We start from the raw sequence: 23705 nt of genomic DNA, 5'->3' as shown, positions 1-23705 counted from the left end.
ATGCAGAAAGAATGAACAATACTGTCAGTCCATCGTGGGAACCCAGCAGGCATATAATGCTGAAACTAGCCCTCGCTGCCTCTAAGGCAAAGCATCTGAGAGATTTAGCAAGTGCACCGTTGTCACTATTGTCATTTCAGAACAACGCTTAGGAAACTGCAGTGCATGAAATGCCTACACTTGCTCACACGCACAGGCGGAGAACAGTACTGAAAGAAAATTTGTACGGTTTCCACTAAAATGCAAAATCAAAATTAACAAAGCCAACCATGTGTTCATAGCGTGTTTTAATCCCAGCACAGTTAAATAAAGCATCATTTTCTTTCCATGTCTGCAATAATGAGAAGTTAGAAAGGAATTCTAAGAAATCTCATAAAGTATTAATCGGATCCCTGCAACTTTCTTCAGGCTTTAATTTATAACTATCGCAAGAGGTTCTTTTCTCTACAGAAACTCACCTGAATGCTAGGATTGCTATTCTCACTCCCCAGCTTCTTTAAAAATAGCTACTGCTACATCTGAAGAAGAGTCAGAGAAGAGAGACTCACCACTTTCGTTCTCTTGAGACAGGTGCCCGTCAGCGTTGCTGCCGCTGTCTTGGCTGCTGCCTGAACTGCTTCCTTCATCAAAAGCGGACTGCTCCTCCTGCCTGGGTTCTTCTTGAACTGGTGATGCAGAAGGCTGCACCACAAAGGCATTAGCTCCCGCTGTCTCAGAGAAGGTGAATCCGGCAGCTCCTCCCTCAGGAACCAGGCTGCCAGAGTCCATCTCGCTAGAAATGAGTCCATCTGTAAGACAATTTCTCGCCTCCTCGCAGTGTGCAAGCACAGCGTCTCCCTTAGTTGGGCTTGATGTGCTTCTGACAACATCACTCACTTCAGCTATTTTCTCCACTGTAAAATCTAACTGTGGAGGTGGTACAACAAGGAACAGTTTGGGTTTCTTTGAAATAGGAGGTGGTTTCTTGCTTGGCAGTATAACCTGAGTCTTGTCGGGAGATGCTGGTGACCCCTGAAGCGACACGCCAGAATGGAGCTCTTCGCTCTGCACCGAAGACTCAGGCGTGTCTTCAGCAGCTGTCCCCAGTGAATCAGCTTCAAAAGACTTGTTTAGACCCACTGCACTTGCAGGCTTTCGATCACTGTCAAGCACAGGTACGTTATCGGAGAGAATGAGAGGAGAACCCCGAGCCAGTGTTTGAACTGAGTTTTTAAATGAAGTGCCTTGAGTTTTCATTTCCTCTTCGCCTAAGCTGTTACTGAGTCTTAGTGAGAGAGATGGCTTTAGGGAAGACTGTGATGATGAATTTACAGTACCCTTTTCCTGAGAGGTGGTTTCAGAAGCAGATTCAGGTGATGGCTCACCTTCTGTCGCTTTTTTCACGGACCTCAGCTGCACCATTTGCAATGCTTTGGTAGTTACTAAAGGCATCACAGGTCTCGACGGGTCTTGCTTGTTGAGTGGCTGCTTCACTGGACAGTAGCAAGAATCTTCCTGGTTACGTTTCTTAAAAGAATACTGTGGGTATATTGTTGCACCCTTTGTTAGTTTGGGATCAAGAGGTGGTGCTGGTGGCGGGACAGCTAAGGGGAAAGTAGAAGGAGGAGGAACGGGGGAGGAGAACGAACTGATGGAGGCTTCTTGCGGAAACCACGGGACAGTCTGGGCAAAGGAAGAATTTACATCAGCTTCTGGTGGAGGAGGGGGGAACGTGGGAGAGGCTGGCAATGATGACAGATCCATGACTTCTGCCGGAGGAGGAGGAGGAGGCGGAGGGGGAGGAGAAAGTTCGGGGCAATGCGGAGGAGGTGTTGGAAGAGGAGGTGTTGGCGGAGGTGCTCCAGAATCCGGAGGAGAGCTCAGGGTGGGGTCCAATTTCTTCACACTCACGCTCCCTTCAGTAGATGTATTCGAAGAAAGAGAAGTGGAGGATGAAGACATGGAGACTGAAGACAGAAGAGAGGATTTCCTTTCAGGCACTTTAGGCTTCAGCTTGGACTTCCCATTTCCTGATGATGCAGATTTTAAAACTACAGGCACTGGAGTAAGCGCAGTGGGTGTATTGGACTGGCTGGAGTACCCACTCGACGGCGATGTGACTCGGTGGGATTTCTCTGGAGAAGTGCTCTTTGGTTTGGCCAGTCCACTGGGCACTTGTGGCACAGAAGCCCTTGAGCCATCACTGAAGTGGCTGATGCTGTAATCGCTGAGAGCAGATGATGTACTGGCAGAATGGGTCACTGAGGATTTTACCTGGTCATCTGTCACTGCGGCATAGTCGCTGTAGTAACCCCACTGGTCGGCGTACTCCGACTTGATGCTACTTGTTTCACTCTGAGAGGGAGTGACTGTGCAGATGGAGTACAGGTTTGGAGCAGTGGTGGACATCATGCTACTGCTTGCACTGACCGAGCTTTGGCTGCGGGAGCGCAACACCCAGGGATCCTCATAATCACTGCAGGGGCTCTGGGAAGGGGAGCTGCCATTTTTGCACTTGAGATTCAGCTGCAGAGAATGCTGGAGGGTGGCAATGAGGGTTTCATCAAGTACCTGTCCATTAGACTGGGCTTTTTTCTTGGGCAACCTTCTGAGCGAGTCTGTTCTGGATGGTGGCAAAGGTGGCTTCTTTGCCTTTTTCAGAGAGATGTTTCTTGCAAGGGATTTCTCACCTTGGCCTGACTGGTCATCCTGATGTTTCTTCTCCTTTCCTTCAAAGACATTTATCACGCTGTCTCTGGGGTTCCCAAAACCATTAGTACTATTGCATGGCATATCTGACTTCAGTCCCGAGTCCATATGCACGGAACCGTAATAACCATCGTGGTCCACAGAATACAGAGAAGTAGAATCGTCCCTGACCGAAGTCCTCTCCAGGCTGCTGCTGCTCAGGTTGCTGCCGGGAGTGGCACAGCCTGGTGTGGTACAAACCACCTTGCATGAAGGAGTCTCACTGTTTTCTGCAGACTTGTACAGCCAATGCTCTGTGCTGCTCGCTGCTGCTTGTGCTCGCTCCCCTGAATAGCTAGATTCACTCCTACCATCGCTGTCCTGGGAAGGGTTTGGTAAAGCAAGATTGTTCCTACAGCTGTAGCTGATGCTCTGAGACCCAGACTCCGCATTTCCAGGAGTGCTAAGAGAGACAGCAGAGTCACCAAGAGAAAGCATCATGACAGTATTAGATGGGATGGTATCTGAAGTCTGTGAGTGACGTGTGGAGCTACTCTCACTCCAGTTACCGCTTGAAGAATGGTGATCTTCTTTCCCACTTACTGCACTGCTGGCAACAGGATTGTCTCTTGGCTTTGGGTAGGCAGTGGAGCTGGTGATTTTACTATCCAATGAACCAGCACTCTGGGCAGTGTGAATAACGATAACTTCTGAGGAGGATGACAGTGTTGCATTGGGTATGATGCTTGTTGAGTAGGTAGCATGAGGAGAGACCACACATGCTGGGCTTGCGGACTTTTCGCTATCATAGCTTCTCACCTCTTGAGACTTTGGCCTTGACAGGGTCCCCGTCGTGGGATTATTCCTCAGATGCACGACGCTATCATCCACTTGCAATTTACTTATCTGGTGGGGTAAAGTGCCAGCGATGTCTTCTGTCTGCCTAGAGATGCTCTGTGTCTGCTCTAGGGACTGCAGAGACACTCTCGCACCAGCCCGAGGCAAGCTGTGAAAACCTATGTCGCTGTTTTGGCGAGAAGCAAATATAACTGCAGCAGAATCACTCATCACTGACATGTTTCCAGATGAACTGGAGAACTGAGACATCTGGGCTGCAATGCCTTGTCCTTTCTGCGCGCGTATTCTTCTCATCGAAGGGGGCACAACTTTAACTTCCTCCGTCTGGCAGCTGGTGTCCTTGGTTTCAGAGCGCTGCATAGCAGAGCGATAGCTGTCTAGTCTCCCTAGCGTGGAACAGTGATCTGGGACATACATCGAATGCCCTCGGAAATCACTTTGGCCAGTGCCAACTGCTGGAGTCAAAATAAAATAATTATTTCTTGAAGCACAAATTCACATCTATCTTCTTACTCATTTAGAAACAAAAAACCCCAGCAAACTGCTCGATCCCCATGCTCTTGCAGGTTATACCTTCTGAAAAAGAATCTGCAGCAATGGCTTTTGCACAGGCATCATGTGTTTTCTGCATTTCTCTTCCCTTTTTCCTTACTACCAGGAACCTTCTGCTTACAGAATCGTCTGTGTTCCTGCCGCACATTCGACACATGAAATCCTCTGTTTATGACATGGTAATGATTTCCATAGTAATCAGTTATGTCAGAAACCAAGTAGCACTGTTTGACTTCCAGTAGGCAAAGCAGCAGGAACAGACAAAAGCCTGAGAAACGTGAAGTGTGTTTCCATGCTAATGCCTCATGCAATAAAGAAAAGGGGAAGGAAATCCAGAGACTAATGTGAATAATCAGATCTGCTTTTTAAAAGCATTACAGTTCAGAAAAAAAATTTCAGGAGACACGGATAGCTCTCCAAGTCTTGCAGTTTGTCTGAAAGGAGGCTGACACATTGAAACATGCATTATTTTACCACAAGTAATATATATGCTATAAGACCATTTATACAAAGACATTATCCAACACTACAGAGAAAATCATTAAATAACATTTTTCCATACAACTACTTTCTATTTATCATAAAGGAAAAACTCTAAGAAGTGGGGAAAAGAAACAGCTAGTACTGATGGTCGTCTCATCCTCAGCACCGTCAGGAAATAAAAAATAACTGTACTTTTTTTTTAAAGAAGTAATAATCATATATTGGCATTAAAAAAACCCTTTGAGGACAACAGAAAAGCAGTTTTAGTTCAAAATATAGTTATCAATGGGTCAGTAGAAAGGACTCTAGGGTTCTTTTAAATTTACATTTTTATTGGTAGCTGCCTTTTAAAATCACAAACCAGAGTACTGCTTTAAAATTAGCCTGTGTATAGCTGTTGCTTTTCAATTCAGTTGCATTACTGTATAAATAGCAGACACGAGAGGCAGGCGAGCTGCTGGAGATGCTTGTAAGGATGCTGCATATGTAACTGCGGGGGAAAATTGGTTATTTCAAGTCTCCGCCTCAGCTAGTCTCAGGAGCGATGAAGTAGCATGCTTGATAGGACTGCTCTCCTTTCATATTTACTATATGGAGTTGGATCAGGAGAATAGGTATTCTTACCATGCAGCTTTAAACACCACTTAAAGGACATTTAATTATCCTTATTCTTGGCAGGCAAAAGAGGCATTTAGGATAAGGAAAAGAGGGCTCTGAAAAGGCTACAGTGAAAGCAGTACACACAAAAAGATTGTTTACTTCTTTTCTCCAGGCACATAAGTAGTCTTTTAGCAGCTTGAAGCCTGTTTAGTTTGCTTTGTGTAGAATCTCTTGCTCTCATGAAAACCGTAGCCTCTTTCTGCTTCTGGTAGAGGTTTGCAGCAAAGCTAGATACTTGGATGCTGGCAAGCATCTTGGATAATCTAATATGAGATACTGTCAGAACAGATGGACTACTGCAGCCAACCAAGAGGGGTATTTGCATATTTTGTATAGTTATTAAGAAGCTTTAATTTTGCTTTCTCTGTGTATTTTTTCTATAGAATCAGTGTCCCCCTTTGGTTAAGGCAAAGAAAAACATCAAAGTAGACATTATGAATGTTTCTGGAACCATGACATCACCGATGACAACTGTTAGCCAATTAAAAATATCCGCTAATAAAAATCGGCGTACTAAGTTATGTAAATAACCAAAGAGATGGGGTATTTTTCTTCTTTCTACCACTGTGAAAGACAAACATGCACACAAATACACACACACACAAGATAGGATGGGGCTGGTGGAGAATGAAGCTGTCAGCACTACACCAAGTATCTAAAGCTGGCACATACTGACCTGTGGCTGAGAGCACCTCATTTCAGTATGCAGTATGTTTGTATTCACGAAGGAAGCTAAACGCACTGTATTTCACAAGCAGATGGATGGTTTATGCTTGTTAAAAACGTTACTGCTAGGGAAGGTAAATGGCAAAGTGGAACGACACTGGACTTGCTAACCTCCCCTTTCCTCCTCCCAAACCCAGGAGTGTTGGAATGCTCACAAGGGGGGGCAGCATGAACAACCGCAGGGCACTGCTGAGCATCCCTGCTAACCCTGTGTTTGTTACTAGAACAGGGGTCCAGTCTAATACACTCATGGAAACTGCATAAACTGACTCAAACCTTTACAACCTCGATACCGCAGGGAAGCCCATCAGGGCAGGCCTTTGCACCAGTGCAAAGCCTCCTGTAGTTAGAACGGTTCAGAGCCCAAATAAATACAGGGTTCAGAGGGGGCAAGACAGCCCAGTCTCAGAAGTATAAACTACAGGGCTACATGCTTCAATCATTATATGTGATACGGTCAGGGAAGGGACTTCTCACGGCTGTTGCTGCTACAAAAATGCAACTTTAAGGTTTTAAATATTTTTTTGTAGAAATGCAGCATATTCTGAAATTACTTCAGCTTTGGTTTTGGCTTTACATGTATGCACAATCTCATGCAAAGCTGTGAGGATTTACTTGCCCTTTATAATACAGCAATTGCTCTTTTTACAGTTCCATTTCCTGAAGAGGGACAATAGAAATCTGCAGGGAAAATGGTTCAAAAAACCAACTAAAGGAACATTTAAGACTCAGGTATTCTCTTAAAATGTTGAGGGTTTTAAGATTTTGGTGGAGTTCAGAGGAGGGTAGCAAGGAGTATTTTGTTTGTAATTCACAAACGCACTGTAAAACCCCCACTTCCAGAGAAACACTGAAAAGCACGTTTTTTCAAAAACCCTTAAAATGAAACTGCCTTTGTTGGTACTGCAGCTAGAAGATGAACAATCCAATTCTAAGGGACAGCTCAAACCTTTAATTGACTATTACACTGAAAATGCTATGTCTCTCAGAAAACCTCTACTTAAATAAAGAGCAGTCAGAAGTTACAAGGTTTCTGCAACACCAAAATTCTGGAACTGAATCAGAGCTTTTGAAGAATACCATCCACAAGTCCATCTAGTTGCAGGGGCGATGTCTGAGCAGACAGCAGCAAAAAATATTGCAGAACTGGACATCAGATTACAGATGCTGAATGTTATGAAGTCAGAAGTGGCTGCAATTTGGTGGTTTGATAAAGGTGGCTGAAAGTAATTAATAATCATCTTGTTTGCATCTTATATTATCCTGTGTCCAGTAGCCCTGCAGCCAGTGCTATGTCCACCACAGGAGACCTGTTATCTCCACTCCTGTCTTCTTTATTACCCTACTTCTTGCTATGCTGAAAATGCTGAAAATACCTCTTGAGGCAAATGCTCTTCCCTAATGCACATGTTCAGTGTAGACTCCAGAAGTGAGTAGAGAACACCTACTATCTGGAACAAGCGAAACATGCAACATATTTAACAACTCTTGCATGGAAGCACAGAGAAGAGGTTCAAATACATACCTTAGCTCCAAGCACTTGATCCAAGATAGGCATATACAGGTTACACCAGTTTTCCCTGACTCTGGTAGTTACTGGTGTTGCTCGTTAGAGATGACAGGGATTGAGACTGACTGCATATTTGATGGAAAAAAGAAAGTGTCTGCATGTAATCCCTAGGGCCAGGTAATAGCTACTAGAAGGCTCCCTATCTCCCTGTGACTCTGGCTGATCTGGTGGCACCTGCAGCTTGCTGCAGAGAATCAGCAGAAAGGTCCTCTGTTTTGAAATGAGCGTAGAAAACTGAGGATTTGAGAGGATAAAAAGTATGTGTGTTGATATCACAAAGAACATGCTTGTTTCAACTAGTATATAGAAGTAATCTCTCTTCCCCAACTTCTTCTGACTAATCATTTCTACTATAAGCATTTGTCTCTTGTGCCACAGGCACATTCCTAAGATTTGTTGCTTTCATCTTCTCCTCATGCCCCACCTAGCAATCCTCCTCCAAACCTGGTGGCCTGGCCAAGTCACTGTGCAGGCACCACAACTTCCAGTGTTACAAAAAACCCCAGAGATTTTTCATCTATTTTACCCTAGTACTTACATACCAAATGATTGTTAATAGACACTCAACAAGAAACAGACAAGTACATCAGGCTTATGGTAATTCTCAGGAATTTTCACTGTGTTCCATGAAGCATCTATAATCTCTCAGAGGGGAGAAAAATATCGCAGAGAATCCTGTGATACTTTTCAGTACGGCCAGCCAAAAAATACCCTGAATCCTTGCACATACCACTGCCACCACGAAAGGGTGAATTTTGATGAAAATATAGGGAATTTAAGTTTTCTTGATCCTGTTAATTTCACTACCTGAACAGCCTCTGGTAAAGATTATATTCCTGGCACCTCTGTCTTTTATCTCCCACTATCAAAAAGCAGATGATACATACTTTGTAATGCCCTGGTCTCTGGATGAGTAGTGCTGGAAATGTACAATGTTGAGAAACTACAGCGACAAAACCAGTAATTAGTTAAAACGCACAATAACTCTTGAGAGATATTCTCTCCAAATGCTGTTCAAGTTGCAACTTGAAGCAGGTGCAGAATTACTTGGCTTGAACAGCCGGGTATTTGCATGGTATTTCTGTAGGACCACTGGATATCTGGGACTCTTCTAACCTGTGGCACCTATAACTTGAATGACTGCTAGTGCCAAAGGAACTAACTGGAGAAGAATATCAATTAAAAGGAGTCTTCAACAGAACAGCTGAGTTCCCAAAGATCAGGACTTATGTGCCCCCCATGTTGCTGAGATGGAACTGTTTCCTCTAAGGTGTGTCAAAGGAGAAGCTTCAGCAGTCCCAAATGAAATCTGGGACACCGGCTGGTACTAACAGGGGGTCTGAGCTGTGCTGCAAGAAAGCAGATGAGGGACTGATGGTTCAGGTATCAGTCATACCCATCCTGATGACTGACAGGATGACTGACGTCTACTGTCATCCTGTAGACGACAAACCATTGTGAGCTACTGAAAATGGGAGGCAGGGAAATAAGCTGAAGAAAAGCATATGAGGTTATTCCGACCCTCTGAACCCTTTGGTTCGGAAGAAAAAGAAAAAAAAACAGTAGATGGGGGGGAAATCACAGGGCTGTAAAGATCCTGAATAGCACCTTAAGGTGGAGAAAAAAGTATTTAAATAATTCAAGGGAAGTATATATACAAAGCATACAATTAGAAGACATTTTTTGAAAACCAAAAGAGGACAGAAACTTTCTGTTTGATTAAAGAAAAGCAAAATGCCTGGCAGAAGAAGAGATCAAAAGGTGGAAAACTTGAAGATTCTTACCTCTCCCCTGCTTTGGTGAGGTATGTTTATTTGGAAGATGAACTGTGGTGAACCAATATTCGGGTCTGGGACCTGCTCCTCCTGCAAGACAGGGAGGGAGTCCAGGACACCAGAAGATGTCCATCAGTGCCTGGGACTGCACTGGTGCAGAGCTCCGGAGAAACACTCACAACCAGGTAACTTGGTACCTCCACAAAAAGAAAGTCTGAGTCAGACCCTAGAGCACTGACACAGAGAAGGGACCAGGGAAATGTGAAAGCATTTTGGTGCCTTTACTTCATCTGGCGAGTTGGGACGGGTGAAGGAAGCTGAAGATAACCAAGAGCCAAGAAATGAGCAAGGCCTGCGACAGGTTCTCCCAGAGAGCTGCTCATCCCTACCAAACTTCTGTTTGGGAATCACCTTCTTGCCTGAGGGGAGAATACCAGTTTGCTTGTAAAGTACCATCTGAAGAAGACAGCTAGAGGCAAGGGATAATGGCAACACAGAGCAGAGAAACTGAGAACACAGTAACTTGAAGTGAAACATCATCTCAAAGTTTCCTGCCCTCTCTGCAGTTTTGATCCAACACTGACTCCATGAAATATACATAATATTTATGTTCTGTAAGACAATGAAGGTCATTCAGAAGTACGCAAAACTAATTTTCTCATTGCTGTGTTTGGCAGAGAGAGGAATGCTTTGCCTTCTCCTTTTACTTCGGTGTCACTCTGCTAAATAGTACTGAGAGTCCTGCTGTTAAAAACATAACTGTTCAGAAAATAACTGGCATCTCTAAACTGGTAAACATCTCACATTCTTATTCTGTCTCAGAACCCCATCTATCACGTTGCATTTTATTTATGCAGCATTTTTTATGCGGAAGTTTCCAGTCTACGCAGAGAGACTGGTTCATCGCTGGAAGACACCTGAGAAAACACAGCACTATTACAACGCTCAAAAGTAGGAATGTCTAAAGATACTTTCAGCGCATGCCTCATGGGTGCAGTTAATGATTCCTTTCAGTATGCTTGGCTAAATTCTATGAGGGTAACATGGCCGTTGAGCTCAGGCCAGCAGTCAGCACAGGCTTTCTCTTCTGTTTGGTTTTTTTGTTCCAAAGGAGCCAAAGCAGCCAGGGGAGAACCCCAGCAGCCTGGCCTGGCAGAAGGTCTTCCAGGCTCTCTCGCTAGAAATGAAAATAGTTCAAGCTTGGTTGAAGCTTTGAGGTTCTCTCAAATTTCTGCTTCCTTCTGAAGGATAAACAAAAGGTAACAAGAATCTGCTGTATGTGTTGGTTATTTAGCCTGTGCACAGCAACTTTGGCGTACCAAGGGATTTTAATCTTTGTGTAAATATTATAACCATTTACAGCAATGCTTTAGGGGAGAAACAAAGAGATTTATTCAGCTGAAACCACAGGAAAAATGTCAATAGGCACAATGCAATTGCTTGATTTGGAGTTTAGTCCGGATCCTTGTTCCGATCAAATGAACTGTGGAATGTTTTAAAACAACTCATTGTTTGTTTTGGGACAGTGGAAGAGAAATAGGGAATGGACAGCTACAGAAATATTTGGGGAGTGACAGGGGAGAAAAGGCAGGAAGAGCAATGAACAAGGATGGGGGAGACTTAATTTATTCCCAGCCTTGCCAGAAGCCTAGTGGGTGACTTCAGCTAAGTCACTGCACTGCAGCATGCCTGGTTTCCTCATCTACAAGATGAAGACACCGACAACTGTTCTCTTTTCAAGCATACCTTGTTTCTAGTGGTGGAAAGCAATACACTAACCGGATGGATACAGCCATCTGAGAGCTTTCCTGGCATACATTTTGCTGTCCGGACGACATAAAACCACCACGGAAGCAACGTGAAGCTCCTCAGACAACTTCCACCGTAGGGCAGATGGCTGAAGCCCTACGTGCCTGCCGGTCGTGGGCCAGGGAACCATTCAGATAGAGCTCCTACAGTGACATACTGCCAACCCTGAAATTTCCGCAACTTAAAATAGGAGCCAAGGAAAACCTTCAAGCAGTGCAACATGAAATGTGCTCAGCACAGAGAAGAAAGACCGAAATCAAGACCATAAAACCCGTCACCCTTAGCAAACAGATTGGCAAAAGTCACAAACTTCTTTTAAGATATTAAATAAAGAATTCTGTTTAAGAGAGATGCCAACTGCATTCTCAGTTTATTCCACCAGATAAACTGCAGTTGATGTTTCCAAGTATTAAACATCTGTCTGAAGTGGTCACAAACATAACCTTGAAGTTTTGGAAACACTGCCAGCAGGAAGCATTCTCCACACATCCACCCAAGTACTGCTGTCATCCATTTCAAAATCCACATGCCTGAAAGAGTGGTGGGAACCCCAACAAACGACAAACAGTAGCGTGGAACAAAATGTTCTGCTTCGCTCTGCTTTTCTCTACTATCTGCCCTTGAGGTAGGTCCTACATGTGTCAGATCACCTTTGTCGAAAACTATGAAAACCACCTCTGTCAAAAACTACATGTGTAATTTTCACACTACCACACTAGACACCAAGACCACTGTAAGAACCCTGAAAATGAACAGTTTAAGTAATGTCCTGTATCAGTTTTGCATTTAAGTGGCACAAGCGTTTTTAAGTAGCACAAGTCATTCCATCTCAGCTCTAGACAAAGAGCAAAGCACTTCAGTTTAAAATGGAAGAAGGGAATGTAAAAAGTGTCCATCCTGAACAGATGAGAGAGGATGAGGGTTGTCTCTGCTATTCCTCAAACCAGCTGTAAACATGGTATCTGAGGGATTAGCCTCAGAGAGACCTAAAACAGGAGAAGGGCATCTTTTGTTAAGAATAATTCAATATTATGTTTTATGTAGCTTTGTTTCCAGCTTTGATCTTTGGTTAGAACAAATCTACTTTATTTTATTTAACTCTCAAGCTTGTTTATAATTAATTGCAAGGCTGATAAATGTGTCGTTCTCTCTCAGGAAATAACAAATTCAAATTTTGACCTCCAGGAAGACTCCAGGTCTGGAAAGTGTCTCCTGCCAGGTGCCAAGGCCCACTATGGACAGTGAAGAGGGAGGAAGGGAACCCACACTATGAGGAAGAGTTCCCTGTAGCAGGCACAAAACAGAATCCATCCCACAAGAAGAGATGGTCAAAGACACCTGACAGCTTTGGACAAACCTCAAAGCAGCAGTTAGAAATAACATCATTATGTGAGATCCAAAGGTAACAAAATGTAAAGCTGCCTAACTTTAGCTGTCCTAACAGGGTTAGGGCAATTGAATTCTCTTTCTTGAGGCAGGGGATTCCCATGGCAGAGCACTGTTTCATTATAGATGCTGAAGGAGCACAGTTCCATTCACAAACTGCTCTTCATGTACTTGCTCGTTTCTTGGCTTTCTCTACCCCTGGCCCTCTAGCTCATTTCAAACCCATCCAGACATGTTACATATTTTTGTTTCTCTTTCTGAAAAATCTAGACAAAGAACCAAGAATTGAAAACATAATTAAAAAAAAGATGCAAAATGCAAGGTAGTAAAACTTTCTGAAATCATCAATATATGAGACAATTCCACATGCAAAGCACCTAAAATTATGCTCTGCCAGCTACTTTAAAAGACTTTCTTCCTCTACTGCAAAAAAAATGGAGGGGGAGCATAATTTTATCTGTGAAGTTATAATTTGGGAAAAACTTAAACATCTTTTTTGAAAATAAATATGAATGACCAGATTTAAATCAAAGAATTCTGCAAAAAGTGTCTGAAAGGTCTGCCAAAATTCAGACTGCTTCTTCAACCCTGACTATCATGTATGCTACTAACTGTGAAAGAGGACAGCCTGAGGTAGTGTAAATGTGACCCAGTAGGCATTTTTCCTTTGGAATGGATGCCATAGCTAATAAGCCCATGTAAATTACTTCCAATCAAATAATACTGATACTTAAGGGGTTGCCAAATAGATCTAAACTACACTGGAAAATATACACGTTTTTCACTGTTGATGCAACTCTTGGCAGATTCAGGAAGGCATCGATGAATTGTTTTACTCCAGTGAGTAACTATTTGCAAGCCAAAATGCGTGCCCACTTCAGTTTTGCTTCAGTGAACATCCTGGGGGAGCAGACCAAATCTCCAGGATAGCATTAAAGACCAGAAACCTTACATCCCTGCAGATTTCCATTGTACCAGTACACCCTGTTCCCTTCAACAGATGGAAGTCAACAGATAAAAGGTCCTAATTTCCCAATGCACAAGGTGGCAAGGAGGCACACAAGTATTTGGAACTGTAATAGGCTATCAGACTGTATTGGTTTCATGAGCACTGGCAATGTTATTAGTCGAGTAATGATAAGCAGTGACAATGAACAGTGGATGGAATACAGTTCTGATGAGCCATACCTAGCTCCTTTTGTATGTTGTCAGGGATTCCTGTAATAGTCTTTCTCCTTTTGACTTTCTTCGGCCGTCTTACCACCGTGTCTGTGTAAATTAGAGACCGCCGAATGCTGGCTTGGCGGTCGAAATTCTCCCCTAATACATGGTAGAACAAGCAAAGCAACATTACTTCCAAGCACGCTGACATCATGCACCTTCTTCCACTAGTTTTGTTGTAGAAATGGAAAAAAAGGCATTAACAAATGATGTTAGCTTGGTCCTACAATGAAGGTTTACACTGAAGGAAGATACTGCGTATCGTCACAGTAAGGCTTTAGACACACATATCCATTACACAGTACTGCAGGTTTTGAAAGGAACTGTGACTTCCTCAGCCCAGTTCAGACCTGGTAAGAGCAGCTCTAATTCCACAAGTGAACAGAATCCTTGCTTTAATTTGGCCTTTTGTGGGTTTTGGTATGGTTTTGTTGTTTTATTTTAAAGTAACGAGCTGCAGAAAAAGCAAATCTGCTCATGAAAATGGTTTACGCGGGAACAGACATTGCTATTGGCAACAGCTATTACAACGTCTTTGCACAGCTCCATCATTAAATCACACGAGACACTTCTTTTTCATTCCAAGTTGCTCTGAACCTGTCAAATGTACCACATTTCTGGTGGTGATCTTTTAACATGAATACAAATAAGTACTATGGAGCATGCAGAGATCAAACTGATCTTGTGGCCTCATAAATATTTCAGTCAGAGTGGAAGCTGCCTAAAATTGAAACTTTATAAATTATTAGAAAACTATACAAAGCCAAGAGCTGAAAAAATGTGCATGTAAGTGCACGTTGCCAGACAAAGCCTTATGATGACCATGCGCTGTATCATGATGGGACCCAGAAGCACCACTATCATTAAGCAGCTTTTCTTTAGGAATTCACTTTTGTTTAGAGGTTTGTAATTTGGCCATTTTACTAGTAGCAAGATAAAACTTGCCCTGCAGATTGTGAGCTGAGTTATTTCTCTGTCGCTTCTAAAAATCTAATGACTAAACCCCGTATCTCACATGTAAGTTCCCTTTTTAGGAGTTAAAGCATTTTAAAGCACTGCTAAACGTCCTTTAGGTGACCCATTTAAAACTTAAATGCAGGAAAAACTTGATATACGTGCATATGGTTTTTGCCTTGTACACTTTTTTTGAAAATTGATGACCAAATTATTTACCTCTAAAAAGTGATTAATGCACAGTAACTAATACATCATAAATATTATCCCTGGCTGACTGCACATCAGTACGATGTGTGTCGTGCAAACAGCATAGAAAACCTCATTACCTCTACAACAGTTAAAGATACAGTCATACATGAAAGTATAGCATGTGGACTTGTGGAAATGCGAAGAAAAAACATAGCAGTTTCATTCACCATATTGTAAATATAAAGACTCTGACTCTGTTTGACCGGAGCCTTGTGCTCCCATGAGCCACACTTGTGCTAATTGGAATCCTTGCAGCTACAAAGAAGTGCCAGTTTCATCCAAGTTTTAGATTGACTGAAGTCAGGGCAGATTAAGGGAGGAGGAAGCCCATGGGATCTATAAAATTTAGAGCTATGGATCCCACTGGCTTAGTAGAAGCTCTGAAATACAGAGACAGACTATCCGCTGTCTGAGGCATCACCACTATCAGGACGTTAGGATCCTTATGGGGTCAGGGTCAGGACCATTAGGTAATCCTGCCATGCAGGATAATAATTATTCTAGCTACATTATAACAAATCCAAAGAATTTGAAGGAAGAAGTTTTGCATCTCTGATCATATCTTTATCCATTCAAAGGCCAACAATTATGCCTGAGACAGTGAGTTGCAAGAAAATTAAAATACTGCTTTGAATGCCCTGGAATAAAATGTAAATGGTAAGTAGAGGGTGCAAACAAGGAGAGAGTCTTTTACATGAAGCCTCAGACAGCACAAACAGGATGACCATGGGGAAATGTTACTGTGTCAGCTGATCCACAGTAACTTCTTCCCCTGAGCTACCCAAGAGCTAACTCAACCAATCCATCTTCAATGGCTTTTGATACATAAAGGCTTTTTCAAAGCCACTGTGCAAATTTGTAGAATTTCAAAGTAGCAGCTTCAATAAATTCCAACAAGCAAAATCAGTATGTCTTTTTTCTCTTCTCCATTGTCATCTTTTTTTTTTTTTTAGAAAATATTGATGTTGATGTTAAATATATTTTGCATATTTAAGGATACTTTTCTCCTTCTGTTACAGGTCTGCAACAAATCATCTAGGCATTCATTACACAGTTTACTCAGTTCCCCTTCATGCAGTTTACTCAGTTTCCTTGGATTCACCAAAAATATTTAAGTATGTGCTTAAATCTCACTGAAGTCAGTCAAGCTGGACTCAAGCAAATGCTTAAATGTTTTTGCAGGATCCAGCCTGGCGCTGATAACCTCCACCATCACCAGACTCCTCCATCTGGAAGGAAAGTTCCAGAACACCCACGAGAGCAGGCACCATTATACATCTTTTAACCCCCAGGATATGTAAAAGCAAAGACTGGCCACCACTGAAAATTCAGCCCAACCCCTTCCAGGCCAGAATAAGCTCAGCCCAGGCACACCCAAAGACTAAAACTGCTTCCAAATCCCAATGTCTAGTCAGCAGCTTGTCAGCCTAATGCAATGCCCCCGCAGCTTCAGGCTATCCAACAGATTTTTACTACTACTGTATTAGTTGCAATCTGTTCAGCAAAGAGCCCCAAAAGCTGAACTCGTGGAGCATTTATTGCACAGCCACGGGAGAGGCCATTGTAGCAGAATCATTACTAATGCACTGCTGAAAACGGTGTCAATTGCCAGCAGCCTCTTCAGAGGTTAACCTTTTATTTCACGCCAGAAGTAATAAAATGGAAGTTTTTTGACCTCTCTTCGGGGAGAGTGAGAAAAAGAGCAAGTGAAGGAAAAAGCCAAATCAAAACAAAAACCACAATGGTTTGTTCCATGGCACGTTGAACAAACGGCACAGAATTTTTGGTCGGTTTTTTCCTGTCTCATCCAGTAACATAAGGAACTTCACAAAATAAAATTACTCGGTGTGTGGGAGGGCAGAGGAGGGGAGCAGATTGTGACTTTTTAAAGAGGAACAAGGACAGCAGCTTTTTTGTGTGTGTTGTGCGTGGCTCGTAGTCTGTTACTGTTGCTTGCCTTGTTTCACAGCAGCAATATAATTATTCCAAGGGAAAGGAAACAGTGGATCCCAGAGACCAGTCCACATAATGCAACAGCAGTCTTGCTTTACTGCCCTCCATTTCTATCCTTTCCGATTACCATGTTTATAAGGGAATAAATGCTCAACAGTACACTTCAGAAAGGTGAAGTGTAATATGCACGTGCACTATTTTTATAAGAAAAGTTGAGAACCACTGAGTTTCCTGAGTGCAAACCAAACAATTCAGGGGACGCAAGGTTTGCTACACCAGTCGAATTAAGCTGGTTGAAGTCACAAGTGTAGTTCATCCAAACATGGTAATGTTCCCAGTGACACTGAATTAAATCTATCAGGGTTATTTGATCTCTTTTACCTCATTTTTCTTTCTGTGTTTTTATTTCCCCCATATATTTTCAGTATGCAGGGTCATTAAATCAAACAGCAGACTACTCTTTCTGCAAGTATACCGTGTTCCTGCTGTCACAACACCTAAGCCCTGCTCATCTTATCGATTATGTCAGATTATCCGTTGTTCCCATAACTCGGCTTTCTGCACCTGTATCCTACATTCCCTAGATAATGCCAGCTAGCCTACTAACATTTCAGCATTGCATTTATTTTCCTTCTATTAATTTTCCAGAGGTGGGGTGTTTGTAATTTTCTGTTGTCTTCATGCTATTTATTTCAAATACTTTCTGCTGTTTATCTAAGGAAATGTTTCTTGTTGATTTCTCAGAGCTCTCTAATGTTTGTCACAGAAGTACTGCTCCTATACTATTTAAATACCATTAAATAATACTATTTCAAAATACTAATTTATAAAAATATAGGTGAAAAAATTATTGGTAGTCATGCAGGGAAAGAGAACACCTAATTTACTTTCAGAACAAAACCAAACATTGCAAGCTATTGATTGTAAGAGTGAGCATGGAGGCAGAGTGCGCCATATGGTGTTTGAAATAAATTGGATATTGAATATCATCCTGGTTTTGGCAGGCAAACGGTCAGTTATTTGAATTAACTAATAACAGACAATCTTGATACTGTACAGAAAAAGAGGGATTATTAAATTGAAGTGATAATTTGATCTTTCACAGAAATTCAAACACACAACAAAGTATCTATTCAGTATTAGGCTTTAACATAATTTAACTTCCACAAAGTGGGAGTTCTGCAACTGTAAAACCAAAGAGCATTTTCAAAACGCAGAGTTAACACACAGTTCATAACAAGAAAATGTGGACTATGGTCACATAAGTGGAACGTCTTACCAAGAGTCTTGCTCGAAGACATAGCCCCATTAACTTTTGCTGTTCTTACCCTACTCTCCTCGACTCCTAAACCTCTTGTTGCTGATAAAAGTGATACCCTAAAGGTTTTTGTCTTGATTTTTTTAACATTTAGTCTTTGGAATACAGAAGTCCTTGATAACCTTCCTTACACAAAATTCCTAGAACAAAATCCTGAAATATCATTAGCATTGCATAAAACATGATTTTCTATTACATATCTTCACTGCAGTCCACACCAAAACACTGTTATTTCTCAATCCTCTCGTATTTCATGAATATCTAATGCTGTTTCAAGCCCATATGGTGCAGACTATCTTCAATAATGATCATTTTAAGGGATTTTGAGGTTTTCTCATTAAGTTTGGAGACAGACTATTAAACAAAAAACAGTTTTTACAGAAAGGTGCAATAAGTAATTTAAAATTCATGCATCAAATATGTGAGTGTCAAAATGCTATCAAAGTGTATAGATCCCCTTTTATCTGTTCCCTCCCTCATCGGTGTAACATAATTACTGAAATTAAAAGCCTACCAGTCACATTAATAGGAACCACATCTGTTTGCACTGCCTGGGCTTGTTGTCGCATTTTCTCTTCTGGCGTTGGCAATGGGAGTGACTTAGTCCAGTTGGTTTGGGTGTTAATATCTGATAACTCATTTGAAACTGGAGTTTTAGGCCTTTTGATGGTAATAAGCTTTTCTTCTTCTGAGGAAGAGACGGGACACTACAAACAGAAATACATGCAACAATGTAAGTTTACTACCAAACAGAAAAAAAGGTAGGAATATGGTATTACTAAGGCATTGCCCCTGCAGTCAGCACAATTACTCATGGAGCAAAATATACCCTCACAAATATCACACTTTGACCTACAAAAAGAACAATTTAAAAAACATACAAACAACCCACAATGAAACACCTGGATTGTATTTATCCAAGCCATCTGACCAGTCTAAGGAATGTATACCAATGAGAGAGAAAAGAGTGGTCTTGAGCATAGCAAAGCGCAGTAACTAATCATCTTACACCTTGACATCGTCCCTGGAGTGATTAACCCCTCTCACTACACTGAGGTTTGCCTCTCCTGCCCCCTTCCCTTCCCAGTGCCCTGTTAGGAAGGTGAGATTTGAGCACTGCTTTGCTCCAGCTGTACTGAGCATTATGAGGATGCATAAGGTCTCAGCAAGAAGCCTGTTACAAACAGACAGATTTCAGGAGAGCTCAGTAAAAGAGCCAGCCAATGCACTCTACAAAATCATCAGCCATGGATCAGTGAGGTAGCACGAATAACTTTGCTTTAGCCTTGGAGAAACTCATGCCACAGTCAAGGGGTTCACTTTGCCCATTATTCGGGGGGAAGCAGTCAACAATATTGGTAGCCATAGAATGGTCATTTTAAGAGTAATTCCTTATCAAAGTGGCAGATTTTACCTCCATGATGGGCATGTCACTAAAAAAAAACAAACCAAAAAACAAAACCCCAATGAAATAAAAAACTTTCTGCACCAGAAAGAGAGGTTGCAACAGCTTGTGCAAATCTTTACACCAGACAAAGTTGTAAGCCAAAAAAGCCATTTGCTTTCGGGGAGCAAAGCTGGTTTTATTACAAGGTCCTTGCTTGCATGGCAGAAAAAGCCATAATGTAGCTTTTTGCTGATAGGACAGTACTAGTCCATGGCAAACCCCGAGGACAGGCAGGTTCAGGGCACGCAGAAGACATGACTGGGGCTTCTGTAGCAGGTGGTCATAAGCTCCAAGCAAACATGGGGGAAGCAGCCTTCTCTCCTCCCCACTCCTGCCAGCAAGGCACCCCAGGGAATCCCAGAAGCAGGAGAGGAAGGAAGATCTGGAGGAAAAACCAACCTCTGCCTCCTCCCGCCGCCAGGCAAAACAAAAAAGAGACAAAAACCATGGAAGAAGAGGTGCGTAGCGGCTGCAGCACTAGCAAAGATCTCTCTGCAACCTCCCGACCCCTCTGCTTCAGGGGTGTTTGCTTTGGGACCTCCCTCACTACCAGCAGACCAGAGTTACAGTCCTCCCCCCCTTTTCTTTATTCCTCTCTCCCTTTGGAGAGCGGAATACTACCCAAAATAGGGTTGTCAGTACTGGATCACTGCCTCTCCCGGTAGTTACTCACTCACTGCTGTACACGGTCATGGAAAGAAACATCACAGCTATTTATAACATATGGATTTTTTATTATTATTATTATTATTATTATGGGGTTTCAGTCTAAGCGATCTGTTTTCTCTTGAAGCTGAGTGCTATACAAAAGACACGCCCAGACACTGTGCTGCAAACACTGTTTATCATTTCTGGGTTTAATTTTCTTCCTGTTACCATGAGGAGTTCCTGCTGTTTATAAATAAATAACCATTTATTTATTCTATTATACTTCGACTCTACATCCTTTAGGACAAGGCCAAACATTTTATTTAATAAAAAAATAAAAATAAAAGCAACTTCCAGGCAAAAAGCAAAAGAATAGAAAAGTAAAATCTCTTCAGGTAATAATAAAAAACTATTTCAGGCAATGAAATTATTACTAATGTCACCCTGCGGTTTGGAACCACACTTTGAAATGTAGGAGCTTTTCTTTGAGGAAATAATCCATTTCTGCCAGTCTTGCATTTCTTTACTAGAGAGGCTGCAGATGGGATAGATGGTGCTCTGTAGGAACGGGCTCAGCCCTGTGAAAGCCCCAGCAATTTTTTCAATGCAAGCTTCTTAGAGAACACCAATATTTTTTCAGGCCTGTATTGTTTTTAAAAGGCTCTAAAACCACTTCTATAAAAATATAATGTGAATGCTTATCTTCTTATGAATGTGTGTACATACACTGTTTATACACAGTGCAGGCACACATATACATATGTACTTACACACAAACACAAGGACTTTCCCACCTCAAATAGCTCAAATCCATAAAAACCTTCATTAACTTAAGCCATTTGGGAGAGAGATGCCATTGCAGAAGGGAAAGCTGCCTCCAGGCCATGCTTCCCGCCAGTTAGGTTTAAAAACAGCTGAGAAAGGGTTTGTAAGGAATATGGCATGGGTGTGCTAGCCCAGTGTCACGACGGGCACGCGTATGTGCACTTAAAGGAGTTATCGGGGCTGAGGCAAAGAAATACCACTTTCCCCGTTCTACAAAGAGCTTTTCTCCGCCTGAATCAGGGCACCAAGGGAGACACCTCAAGCCTGGTTTTCCAGTTTGTGTGGGGTGAGGATGAGCTCCAGTGACCTTCGCTCTGCTTGGTTGACACTGTCAGCATCAATTTCCGTCACATTCAGGCTACACTGCAGTGCCAGGTCTCAGCTGTCATACAGCAGTCACCAGGGGCTACTCCAATATGTCAAGTGGCAGAGATACTGGTTACAAAGCCACCCTTCCTTTTCAAGGAAATTACCCAAACCATGCAGAACACTTTTTCCATTACAGTATATAAATAGACAGAAGAACTGAAGCATCTACTACAAGGAAATCCTAATTATAAAAAAAAAACGTGGAGCAACAATCACAAGTTTTGCAGAATTAAAAGTTGAGAAAATTGGGGACAGATGGAGGAAGATGGACAGAAATTAATCAGCCTGGTAAGCATATAATGAATGAAAAGCAACTGAAAACCCAGTTGTGCAGTTGAGTTCAAAGCACTGTGCCAGTAAGAATGATTTTCTGCCAAAGGACAGTGGTGTGTACTTATACAAAATAATTCAGTGAAAGAGTTGTGGGTGGTTTTGGGTGTAGGAATAAATGTTGACATTTCATCGGTAGGTATGCTTTCCATGGTTCCTGAAGAAGCATGATGGTCTCTACTTAAATTCTTTCTTCCAAAGTACTCACAATTATAGCAGTATAGGGTTTTTTTGATGTGAGGATACTTTTAACAGCTGTACACAGCTTTATTGCACACAGAAGAAAAAAGCAGCTCACCTTTCAGCTTGCTTCACACAGAAATTATTTAACTCTATAATCAGGATGAAAATAAGGATTTACATATTTTTAGCGAACATTCCCAGGTTTACAACACAGAAGCTTGACAGAAGATGCAGTGAATTGCTGCTGTATAACAGGAATGTCTTCTCAAGTAAGGTCTGTTATATCAGAAATAGAACTGGACCAGGCAGTACTTTGAGATTATGCATCTGCTTAGCAAAGCTGATCATAAACACTATGTTCATAATAGAATAGAAAGCACTTGTCCGATTTTTAAAGCATCTCTGATTCATTACAACTTTATTGCTAGACATAAATGGCCAAATTTCTGCGCAACAGGATGTTACCCTCATCTCAGGAAAATTTGTTGGAATTCATTCTTTTTAATGGACATATGGGAAGAGGGAAAGGTGGGATATAAAAGCAGCAGCCTTGGACGTTGCAGCATTTTCACAAACATGCATTAGAGGGAAAAAAGCATGAACTTTCAAATGGGAGTTGAAATGAGAATCCAAGAGAAAAATGGCCTATAAATACCCTGTAGACAAGCTATATGGCTCAGTAAGCCAGAGCCTCTCCAATGCCTTGTTGACATATTGTCCCCCAGCCTACTCAGCCGCTGAGATACAACAAAAGGGTTTCACCATCTCAGCATATTTACGCTATTTGAGAGGTCCCAGATGACAAGTGAGTATACGCTGTGTTTCTTGCAGCATGCTCTGCCTAAATACACTGTTTATTCTTAATCTTTTTGTATTGCAGGGGTTTATACTACACTGTTTGAAAAAACAAGATGGGACCTCCAGGAGGAAAATTCAATCCATACAAAATTTTACCTTTCAGCAAAGGAACTTCAAACTTCTGGTCATGTCATTTACCTCACTGCCTACTGCAATAACGTCTAAAATTATAATTTATCAGGAAAAAAAAAATTGAGGAAAAAAACCCCAAACCAAATCAGTGTTGTTGGACAGCAGCCATACCAATCCAGCTGTCTATTACTATTTCTTCTTCAACCTTTTATTAGGTTTGATGGCTTCAAGTGCCCTTTTACCCAATGCAAAGGGATCAAGACAAGCAATAACGGCAAAAAAAAATCCCAAGCCCCAAATCTTTACATTAATCTTTCTTGGTCAATTGAGAATGTCATCATGTGCCTGCTTCAACATACAGGGTTTCACACTGTGTTATGGAACACTGCCACATTATAAATTTACATGAATTTGCACTTAAGTTTAATTAGTCATGTCTTGCTCTATTTGGTGTCCTCCAGACCAAGGTCTCCTGTCTAGTTCCCCCAATTTTCATAGAATATTCCCATTTATTATTTCTACACACAGGTCTTCAGTTGCACTAACCAACTTTGCTATCCTACTAAATCCTTCACTTCATAACCTTCACTGTCTCAGTAAAGAGACTTTTCTTTTGTCAGCAGAAATTACTATCAAGCAAGTTATCACCTTAACCAGAATTGCATAAACGTTCCTTTCTTCTTCCTCTACTCTGTTGCAAATGGGATTAAAAACATCAGAAGAGCTGTACTGCATCAGTGCAGAGCTCTAAAAGCCTACCTATGATAATAGCCAATCAATGATATACAG

At 41.9% G+C, this 23705-nt stretch overlaps 1 protein-coding gene across 14 annotated transcripts in view; it reads right to left on the bottom strand.

The window, feature by feature from the left end:
- NHSL1 (NHS like 1) overlaps positions 1 to 23705 on the bottom strand; it is a 184834-nt gene that overhangs the window by 5961 nt on the left and 155168 nt on the right. For 8 of the 14 annotated variants that reach the window (XM_069787202.1, XM_069787205.1, XM_069787196.1 and 5 more), the window contains 3 exons: positions 18699 to 18891; positions 13675 to 13806; positions 549 to 3980 (listed from right to left, as the gene is read on the bottom strand). In XM_069787202.1, coding sequence (XP_069643303.1) covers positions 549 to 3980; positions 13675 to 13806; positions 18699 to 18891 — 3757 coding nt within the window. The remainder of the gene's footprint in view (positions 1 to 548; positions 3981 to 13674; positions 13807 to 18698; positions 18892 to 23705) is intronic. The other 6 variants (XM_069787199.1, XM_069787201.1, XM_069787208.1 and 3 more) reach the window with 3 other exon arrangements.

The sequence above is a fragment of the Haliaeetus albicilla genome, chromosome 7 (assembly GCF_947461875.1).
Source record: "Haliaeetus albicilla chromosome 7, bHalAlb1.1, whole genome shotgun sequence".
NCBI lineage: Eukaryota > Metazoa > Chordata > Aves > Accipitriformes > Accipitridae > Haliaeetus > Haliaeetus albicilla.
This window is presented reverse-complemented; position numbering and strand designations above follow the sequence as displayed.